The sequence below is a fragment of the Brassica napus genome, chromosome C8, assembly GCF_020379485.1.
Source record: "Brassica napus cultivar Da-Ae chromosome C8, Da-Ae, whole genome shotgun sequence".
Lineage (NCBI taxonomy): Eukaryota > Viridiplantae > Streptophyta > Magnoliopsida > Brassicales > Brassicaceae > Brassica > Brassica napus.
This window is the reverse complement of record NC_063451.1, coordinates 24,620,396-24,631,632: the sequence shown is the minus strand read 5'-3', so window position 1 is coordinate 24,631,632 and position 11,237 is coordinate 24,620,396. Positions and strand designations below refer to the sequence as shown.

Sequence of the window (11,237 nt, the reverse complement as noted above, 5' to 3'; positions counted from 1 at the left end):
TCACTAATTGTGATTTATATGATCCAAAATTAGAAGAACAATACAAACCAATATCCAATTAACACCATAGTTTACTGTATATCAGTTTTCAGTCTGGATTAAAATAGACAGTATGATGGGTTTGATTAGGAACACAAGTTGATATGGATAAGAAAAGTTAACAAACAATATTATTAAATTTTGTAATCGAACAGTATATTAGAATTGATGATATTGATGGAAAAGCTTTGGCCTCTGAGCGATAAGCGTCCATTGCGGGAAACAAAGTTTATAACCCAATAATATTAAGCACAGCATTGCGGCTTTTCCTATAACAAATACACCAAAACATATAGAGATTGATTTCATCTACATTCCTCAAATCTTAGACTTATGAAGCATGGTAGTATGATTAACCGTGTTTCATATATTCGCAGTTGGAAACTCTTGTGGTGAAGGAAGCAAAGGCTTCAGGACTTCCGTCAGTGAGCAAAGGAGGGCCACAGATTCGAATCTCTGTCCAAACACAAAACACTAATAAGAGTATATTTGTCACCTCTTTGCAGATGTTTTTGAGTATCTTTTCATGACTTACGTTAGCCAACATTCCAAGATGATCCTTCCCACCACACCACAGGATCAAGTTCCTTTGGGATCTCAAGACGGGCGATTCTGGAAACCAACTGCTCCTACTACTTGCATCGGGTTCATTCCTCGCCAAGGCAATCTCAATGTTGCTAGTTCCAATAGAATCACCCCGAAAGTGCGGAAAAGCAGCCACAAACTCTTATTTTGTTCTCCTTAGTAAAGAGTAAAACTTTTGTAGTAGAGGTGAAGGTGTAAGCTACTCACTTTCCATTTGAAGGCTCATTGCGTAAAACTTCTGGAGCCATCCACTCGGGCTAACAAAATTCAAAAAAAAATCCTTGTCATCAGAAAAGGAGACATACTCACGAATCTCGGGGTATTCGTTTCACAGCAAAAGGCTTTCGCTCACATAATGATTTCATTTAAAATCAGTCCATCAGTAAAGAAGTTCATAACTAGCCAGACACAAGTAAACATATTTTCCACAGGGAAAGGAAATGGGATTAAAAGAAAAGACACTAAATCCAGTAAGAGGGTTCAAGAAATTACCTTGAAAAGCAGAGCACGATGCCTGGAGAGACCGATATTTACAAATCCAAGAGCCAAGAGGGCATATACAAGTGTTCAGTGCTGCCTTGAACTCATTTCTTTTTTACAGTCCACCTTGTCAATACTATACTGGAATCTTCCGCTAGGGCTAACTGCACTTTTGGTATTCCTCGTCTGAGGAGGATATGTAATCCGAACGATTCGTAACAGAAATTGGAGCGGGAGAGGTCATCGAAGAGGTGCTCTCGGCGACGGAAGAAGGGGTTGCTTCTGAAGATATGCTTCATCGCCCCCCTTAGATTCTTCGTGGTGGGAGATTGAAGAGAAACAACGACGGAAACTTTGCCGGCGAGGACGAAAACGGGAGGTACTAAGGTTGCTGCATTTACGACTATGCCACTGTGTTGACCATTTGACTTTTGTTTAATGAAGATGAAGAGAAAGGGAAAATGTGACACGTCACCAACGGCCCCACAGGCGGGATTCTTTTACGCTGCTAAGTTTTTTTTTAGCAAAAGTTCTAAATTTTTTTACAAAGAAGCCAGTAAGTATTTGATAGAAGCGATTGACCCAGATACTGCAATGCTAAAGTACCAAGAAATTAAATTGAGATGTATCATGTATTTCCAACTCGAAATCAATTGTTAATTACTAAACTGGTTCGAATCTTTTATATATATAGTACATTGTTTCATCAGTTATATTTTTACACTCATTCTTTAGAGATCAAAGACTATTGTCCATTATTGAGATATCTACACAACAACCAAAGCTACAAACTCCAATAAACATTCGCTTATGTAACAAGATTTCGATCTACTTACTAAAAATCTAGTCCGAAAAGAAAGAACAAACACTAATATAACTACAATTCGATCTCAAAGTTCTGGCTCTCTCAAAGTTCAGCCAACTGTCATTCAGTGTAACAGTTTCTTTTTATTACCAGGTAGAATCATGAAAAGAAACTGTTTATTAAGATTAATATATTAGTAATCAAAATACTGTGAAAGAAAATGAAGCACCGTATCTATATAATAATGCACTGATATTTTAGTAAGTCAAGTCATCAAAGAAAACAGTACAACACTTAAATAAGCGTACAAAGAGGCAAACACTTGCATGATTAACTCCTGTCTTTTAGCTGGGTTCTTAACTCATGATTTAACATATTTTTGTTTTTTTTTACAATTTTTGGTTAAAAGACGACTCTTATATCTCTTATTTAAGAGACAGTTCTTAGTTTTTCTTAATTAAAAAACTAAGAAAAGCTAAGAACCGTCTCTTAGCCGAAACTAAAAATCCCAGTTAAGAGAATGAGGTTAATGATGGTCTTAAAGCATGATTAATGGGTTTTTTAGGGGTGGGATTATTAGCATAATTTAATAATTGATTCTTAACTTTAACAAAAAAAAAAAGCTAAAAACCGATTATTAAATAAGAACCGGTTCTTAAACTTTTTCTTTGTTAAAGCTAAGAACCGGTTATTAAATTACCCTAAGAACCCCACCCCTAAAAAAACCCATTAATCATGGTCTTAGCACAAAATAACATAGTTGACATTAATAAATAGTTAAATCCATTTGATCTACATTTTCATTATATCACAGCCCTACTTGATAAATCGCAAATCATCACTGACGACGACGAGCGGAAGCACGGCTTTTGTATGCCTGATGACACCTGGGATCAGATAAACGCCATAGCCTGTGGTGGACACCTAAACGTTTCTTCTTCTTACAACGTTTCTCAGTTTTCTCACCACCCGAGAGATGCATAGAACGTTTTTCAGTTACTTTAACAACAGAAGCCGTCTCAGTAGTACTCAAAGCTTTTTTCTCTTCACTCCAATAGTCACCCACAAATTTCAAACCTTCAGTAACTTCATTGAAACTGCGTCTGACGATAGCTTTGCTATCACATGGCTCGCCAGCGGCAAAGTCTCTATACACTATGTAAATAACCACGTTTTTGGAGTCAAGTGTCGGGGGCTTCACATCATCAACAGTCTCTACAGCTACCTGCACAATCTCCAACTGGGCCAGATAATGCTGCAGCAATAGTTTGTACAAGTTAAACCACATGTTCATTACATTATTATCACCGTCAATTGATATTCAAAAAGTAAATGAAAAACTTACATCAGTAAGATCCCTTACGTGACTAACGAGTGCAAGTTCCAAATAAAGTGAAATCCAACCATTGTTTTGCAACTCATACTTATTCACCTGCAAATGGCAAACAAAACATATATGAATAACCAAAAACAAAACTGATGTGAGTGTGTATTTATTTTTTATTTTTTAAATGTTTACCATGTAAAACCGTTTAGCATCACTAAAAGCAATCTCTGGAGGCCAATCAGGTAATGGGTTGAATTCTGTATCAAGACGCGCTGGTTCACAATGTCTACGCAGGTACGGCTTTGGAATCACTAATCAAAGTTATAATAATATTAATCAGGAAGTGACATGTACTCTAGAGACTAATACTATCACACAGCCCGATATTTTATTTACCGTGAGTTCGAGGTCTAGCGATAGACACAGCCAAATCTAAACAGCCAATCATCCTTTCATTAACGAGAACCTGAAAAGGGAATTTCGGAAAACCGCAACGTGCATCCAAAGTGATGTAGTAAGAGGAAGCACCGCAATTAATCCTCATGTTAAAACTCTTTAGCTTACAGAACTTTAGGTTCTTTCCCTAAAATAAAAAATAAATAAAAACAGAAGAGACAACCAATTAAGCTTGTGTGTTTGTATCCAAGTAAAATATATATAGAGATTTTACCTCCAAGAGATCTGTGAACTCCTAATTTAGCATAAAGCTTGACCAACTGAGGATAAGCATAACGAGGATTTTTTCCTTCACAGTTAAAGTGCATCAGTCTATGGAGACTGTATGTCACTTCAATACCTCCAGGATAATCAAAACCCTAAGACACATTACAAAACAGTAGTTGTAAGGTTCAGATTTCACTTGTTGACAAGCTCAAAAAATATTAAATAAACAAAAATCGTTACATCGGATTCCTCCGTCAGACAACTCATCTTTTCATATATATTCACCGGCTCTTCCTCTCCTGCATGCAACCTGCGGATGCTTTTGATCAATATAGGCACTCATAGAATAAATAAATATTCTGTTTAATATTATTTCATTATTATTGGGCTTATATTGGGCCTTCACAGCTCAATCACATACTGGGCCAAAAGAATGCCTTCAGTTTCGTGGCCTGCTGCTAATCAACGATTTTGGAACTCCAGTTTGAATTTCACAGCATGAAAGAGAACGCCTTTTTTGTTTTATTTCTTTTAAATAAATTTATTCGTTTTTTCCACATGTTATTTGCTAAATTGAGTTTCTTTTCTTGTTTTCCATTGATATGGATGATGATTTGGATTCACCACTAATACATGTTGGTCTAAGAGATTTTCATACAAACACTAAGAGCATCCGCATTAAGGGTGAGATTTTCATACAAACACTAAGAGCATCCGCATTAAGGGGTTACGAGAGGAGTTCACACAGAAATTAAGAAAAAAAATAATAAAATAATAAAATCACATGAACCCCTCTTTCCTAAAGCTCTCTTGGCTGAACCCCTCTCTCCTAAAGTTCATCACTGTAGTGCGGGCCCCACGTGTCGTGGCGGCCCGCGATTGGTCTATTTTTTTTTTTTTTTAAATCAAAAAGAAAAAGAAAAAAAAATTTAATAATAAGAAGTTGAAAAGATGAACCCAAAAGAGAGTTCATTGATGTGGGTGCTCTAATACACCTGAAACCAAAGATATTCTCCAAAAAATTGGATGATTTAGGATTCCAAAAACCGTAGAGGCTTTAAGATGTAAATACATCATGTCTTAAGTTGTTGATCTTATCACTGCCTTTAACGTATATATTTGCTGGAGAATGATTTCATTCCTTGATATTTTAGCTCACGTTTGGATCATAGATGTTACCAAGTACAAAAGTTGGACATAAGTAATGATTGTATTAATCAGCTCGCCAACAAAAATAGGCCACAGTTTTTATAGGTAAGATGCCACTAGTATTAGATAAGCACCACAGTTTATAAACATCTAAAAGACGCCTAATTAAGCATTAAAGATTTCTTTTTAGAAGCCAAGCCTTCTTCAATCCATCAATCACCTTGGATACTCATTGTTCTCGTTTGTTTTTGCTATATGATTTGTTTAGGAATTCACCGAACATTATCTATTGGGCATATGCCTCCTCTGTTTTGGTCAGCGCCATAAGAGTTATCCGCAAGTGGGAAAATCAATACACTCCATTATCCCCTTGGTATCAATCCTCCAATGTTTATCTAGAGATGTTTGACACTTGTAAAACGACGAAATCAGTGCATTATATTGCTATGAAAGTACGATAGCTAGGGCTTTAGCACATATTGCTAAAGTGGGAATCCCAGATGAGTGCCCACAAGATTGTGTCTTTGACTGTTGTAAGAATCCTCCAACTTCAGAAACAGAGACCAAAATCAATTATTTTCTCATCTTCAACCGATTAGAGAAGGCTTTAGCACACTTGCACATACATCCCATTGGTGCATCTATGATCGTTTTCTCTGATTTTTCGGAACCTACTAAGTTAAAGTTACATAAAACATTCTACTAGTCATCAGTATGCATTGATTGTTGGAACCTTTTATATAAACATATTTTACTTGTTTGCAGGATATTTACTATGACCCCCTATCAGAAAAATCAGTTTTCGTGGGGGTATCATTCAGTAAATATTGTTGCCATAGAGGTATTTAAGGGACAACTTGTAGCACCTTGCAAGATGAGCAACGGCGCTAAGATTGCCAATCAAGGATATGTTCGAGTATCTCTGGGAGTTACATGTCATTATTTTGTGATTATGCTCAGGCTGTTCATCCTACACTCAGGTCACAACATCTCCTTTCTGATTTTGTTGCGACATATGGATGAGGCTCAAAGAGGAAACCTCAAGCGGAAACTGAATCGAGATCACGACTCAGAAACAACAAAAAGGCTTCGTCATGCGTAAATATCAATAGATGGATATGTAACATATATTTAACAAAATTTTGAGGCTCATCATAATCACAAAAGATGGGTATGTACATAACTCCCAAAGATACTCGAACATATCATTGATTGGCAACCTTGATGCTGTTTCTCATCACGAATATGTGACCGAATTTAGTTTCCTAGTTTGGTTCGCATTTACTAAAAAAGTTTGAGCATTTGCTCTCGTTTTGTTTTGTCTTTGTTGGCATGTGATTTTTTTTATTTTTATTTTTATAGTGCAATTAGATTTATTCGTTTTTTACCACATGTTATTTGCTAAATTGAGTTTTTTTTTCCCCTTTCTTTTTCCATTAATATGGATGATGATTTGGATTCACCACCAAGACATGTTGGTCTAAGAGATTCTGAAACCAAAAACATTGTTCAAAATACAACAAAACATATTAAATTGGATGAATTGGGATTCCAGAAAAACGTAGAAGCAACATAAATACATCATGCGTTGAGTTTTTGATCTTGTCATTGCCTTAAAACGTATATGTTTGTTGGAGGATGATTTCATTCATTGATACTTTAGCTCACATTTGTATCATAGATGTTAGACAAATATTTACAAAAATAGGACATAGGTAATGTATGTGTAATGGATATAAAAGCAGAAGTTAGATTTTTTCTACTTATTGACAAAAAAATGGGGGATATTTCTCAAACAATATAAAACATTTATGTCACATGTTTGGAAGTTTTTAAATAAGACGATTTCATTGTTTCTAAACGCTGAAAAACATCAATTTGGCCTATACTTTCCCTTTAATACTAATAAGGAAATTTGACTGTTTAAGTTTTTTGTAAGATTGGATTTACTTTCTTAGTTTAGCTTGACTTACTAAGAAATCATAACATTAGTTGACATGTGTTTCAATTTCTGATCATAATACACTTATACTTACTAGTTGTTTGTCATGTGTGTTTCTAAGTCAATCTTTTTGTTTTTGTTTTCGAAGATATGTATAACATGGATGATGATATGAATATGATTCACCATTAAGACCTCTTGGTATACCAGATCTTCCCAAAAAAACTTTCTTACACATGAAGCAATATAAATTTTCCATAGAAGAAGTTCGTGAATCAAGAAAAAACTAATTTGTAGCCTTGGTAAATAATGAGTTAATCGATGTCACATCTTTTTAACAATATTGGGTAATTCCTCCTCTCTTTTGTTTCATATATGAACTTGGTAATTCTTCACTGCAATCTAATCTAGATGATTATAAGATCACAACTCTACATAAAATGAAGAAAAGAAAGAAAAGAGAAAGAGAAGGAAAGGAGAAGAAGAAGAAATTGAGAAGGTGGTTTATCATGCAACATGTTGATTAAAGATATCAAAGATTCAAAGTAGTTGTTTACCTCTAACCAATTGTAATGATGAAAACCAAGCTTGGCATAAAACTTCACCAAGGCACAATTAGGATATTTATCGTACTCAATCTTGCTTTCACAGTCGAAGTGTACCATGTCTTCGTGGAAACTCCTCTTGAAACACAAGTAGCAATTAGAAAACAATCAATCAGTTAGGCTTAAGGTTTGCAATTTCTTTGACTTTTATTATAAGCGTAGGGTTTAGTTTTGTAACAAACACTAGTCATTTCTAACAAAACAAAATCACAATCATGGATAAAAAATTCAATACATCAAAGACTAATATTATTTAAGAAGATCGAATTGTTACATCGAATTCCTCCGTTCTTCGGCCCCTCAGTGGACGAGACTCATCTCCTTCGTATATTTCCCATGGACTACTCGTCAAGTCGAAAGATTGTGTGAATAGGAAATTTAGAAAATGTTAATTTTTTTTAGAGAAAACTGGTCAATGCAACTTTTCATATGTAGTCTGCCTTTTTTGTAACGTAAACTGTGAAACTGATTGTACGACATATTAATCAATACACTTTGGCGTTAAACCAACGTTTTTTTGATACAGTGTCTGAATTTCAAAATGATGTCTTAGATTATGTACAACGAATCTATATTGATGTTAGCTTTTGACATTAACACCAACGAGACTAACATGACTAGCACAAAGGCTTTTTAATTCTTGAGATCCAAGGCCAGCTATTAATCTCTCTTCCTTAATTAGGTGCTCATCCACGTTTTTTTTTTTAAGAAGATTGAATTATTACATCAAGCTCCTCAGTTCGTCGACCACTCTGCGGACGACTCATCTCCTTCGTATATTCCCTGCCAACGACTCCTATTCCTCTTAGCTTATCGTCAAAAAATTTTGGTTCGAAGTTTTGACGAACTTTAGCGGCTGGTGCTTTTTGTTCAAAAAAAAAAGAAAAAAGAAAAAGCGGCTGGTGCTTTTTGATCGGATTATCTGTGTAAACCGGAAAGTTTGGATTATAGGTATTTGTTCATTAACTGGAATAGGAAACATAGAAAACGGTGCTAAAAAAATAAAATAGGGAACATTAACATATTTTATTGAGAAAGGTCAAAGGAGAACTGGTCTACGTAATTTTTCATAGAAAACCTTATAGGCCTAATTGGTTACGTGACCATCCGTCTAACAATAATTAAAAGAAATGAATCACAATTTAGTGAGTTTATAATAGTATCCAAAATACGAGGATTGAATTTTCGGACGTGGCTCAGTTTGCGGTCTTATAGGCAAACGGTCGATGTGAGATCATTCATTCCATAATTACAATTCGTAGCATTTTCCCTTCGCATGAAAGATATGGGGGGAAAAATCTTTCACGTGTTCTAGTTTTCACAAACGAGATTATTTTCTCCCTTTCTGATATACCAAGTTAATCAATCTCTCTTTCACAAAATAAACTAACCTCACTTTTCCAAATGTTTTGAAGAATAATAGTATTACTTAGTGTATCTCATCATGGCATGATGTCAAATTCGTTTAGATAAATCCTTTCTATTTATAATGCACACATACTATCACAAAATTGGTTATTAATGCATACCAAAGTCAACTTACTCTATATATGATGCAAATATAATACTAGTAAATTAACTTAATTGCATTAAGTACAAGCGTAAAAAGCGACCAAAAAGCACAAAATACATAGTCATCACTAATTAATAGTTAAATATATCCTACACATCTTCAAAATGTCTTAATAAATTATTAAATAGTTCATCAACTCGCGGGCAAAGAGCGGAGGCTGCGGTTTTTGTGCGTCTGATGCCACCTAGGATTAGATAACCGCCATAGTTTATGGACTCCTAAGCGACGCCTAAAGATTCGAGATCCTTTCTTAGAATACTTTTTAGAAGATCATTCCAGCAATCACCTTGGATACTCAATATTCCTTAGTCTCATTGACGACTCGCCTAACAAAAGCTTTGCAAAGACAAGGCTCACCAATCCGAAGAGACTTGACCAAGTCTTTATAAGTTATGTAAATAACAACAGCTTTAGACTTGAGACTTGGGGGCTCCTTATCATCGAGAGATTTTATGGCTACTTGAACAATCTCTAACTCACACTTGGAGAGATCCCTCTGCAACAACAAGAGTCTCATGTTAATTATATTATCACCAATAATACCAGATAAGCAAGAAAACTTACAGCTCTAATACGTCAATGGGAAGTACAAATTGCAAGTTCCACGTACAAAGAAATCCAATCACTGCATCGCAACTCAGATTCATTCAACTGTAAAGGCAAATAAAACATATATTAGTACTAGGCAAAAAAAACTGATGCATGCAAGTGACCACAAATGAGTGTCTTAATAAAAATATGTTACCACGTAAAAACGTTTTGTGTCACTGAAAGCAATATCTGAGGAGGGCCATGCAATCTCTGAGGAGGGCCAATCAAGCAATCTGTTTTTGTAGGTAATAGACACTCGCTGGCGATGTGAACGTAAGAAAGGCGTCTCCTTCTTTGAACTCTCGGTCACTATGAAAAATGTTATATAGTCAGCAAGTGTGAGATGTAAATTAATTGATTAATACATCAAATCTTTACCTTGAGGTCTAGAATGACGGCACGTCAAATCTAAAATTCCAAGACGTTCTTCCTCGACTACAACCTGAAAGATTTGCTGCAAGTCGCTGGTTGGAAGGCGTGCAACCAAAGTTATGTAGTAAGCAGTTGCAGCGCTACCCATGTTGAATCTCTTTAATCTATCTAACTGGAAGTTTGTCCCCTAAACACAAATGAACAAAGAAACAGATGAAACTCTTAAACTATGAGTTACATTAAAAGCATCAAACTAGTTTTTCTTTACCTCTAACCAATTGTAACGATGAAGGCCGAGCTTGGCATAAAGCTTCACCAAAGCACAGTTAGGATATCCACCATACATCTTCCCCAACTTGCCTTCACACTCGAAGTGTGCTAGGGCATAGCCACCACGTCTTGGTGGAAACCCCTCGGGGAAGTTGAAACGCTAATAGCCACAATCAATCAGTTAGGTTTAAGGTTTTATATTTACTTGACTACTAGATTAAGATCCGCGTCTTGCGCGGCCTTGCGTGGGATGAACATCGTATATATAAATTATTTTACGAATAGTATGTTCTTTTATATATTATAAAATAATATATATATTGGATAATGAAAAAGTCAATAACTATTACACATATAATTAAACTGTTTTAAATACGTAAATAAATTTTATTAATCTAAAAAATCAGTTTTTTATTTTCTATTTTATATAATTAAATTTACATAATATATACATAGATAAAAAGTATATTTTTAATATTGATATATTGTTAAATGATGCGTTCTACTTATTTGTATTTTTATAATAAAAATTTAAAACGCTGATAACAAATTTCCATTGTGCAATGTTTTTGAAAGTTTTAGTAATATATAATTTATATAAACATTCAATGCAAATTTTAATATTTAAATATAAAGTTGTTAGTATTTGTTCAGAGATTTTATCAAAAAAAAAATTGTTCAAAGCAAATTTTAAAATTAAAATATTTATGTATTTTCTATCATATATAATTTAATTAAAAGATATTAATATATATGAGACTTTCTACTTACATGATTTTGTAATAATTTGTATCTTGTTATAAAAAAAATAAATCATGGATCATAAAAAATTTAAT

The 11,237-nt window shown here is 34.5% G+C and overlaps 1 protein-coding gene and 1 pseudogene across 1 annotated transcript; both read right to left on the bottom strand.

Annotated features, from left to right (window-relative positions):
* Positions 1-152: 152 nt before the first annotated feature.
* LOC106417069 (UPF0725 protein EMB2204) lies at positions 153-4,166 on the bottom strand. Its single transcript, XM_048766852.1, is given in 8 exon segments — positions 153-495; positions 575-881; positions 1,117-3,164; positions 3,255-3,341; positions 3,429-3,547; positions 3,633-3,834; positions 3,917-4,051; positions 4,140-4,166. Coding segments are annotated over 6 exon segments (987 nt in total). The 3' UTR covers positions 153-495; positions 575-881; positions 1,117-2,747.
* Positions 4,167-8,465: 4,299 nt separating this feature from the next.
* LOC125591924 lies at positions 8,466-10,659 on the bottom strand (annotated as a pseudogene).
* Between the last annotated feature and the right edge of the window lie 578 nt (positions 10,660-11,237).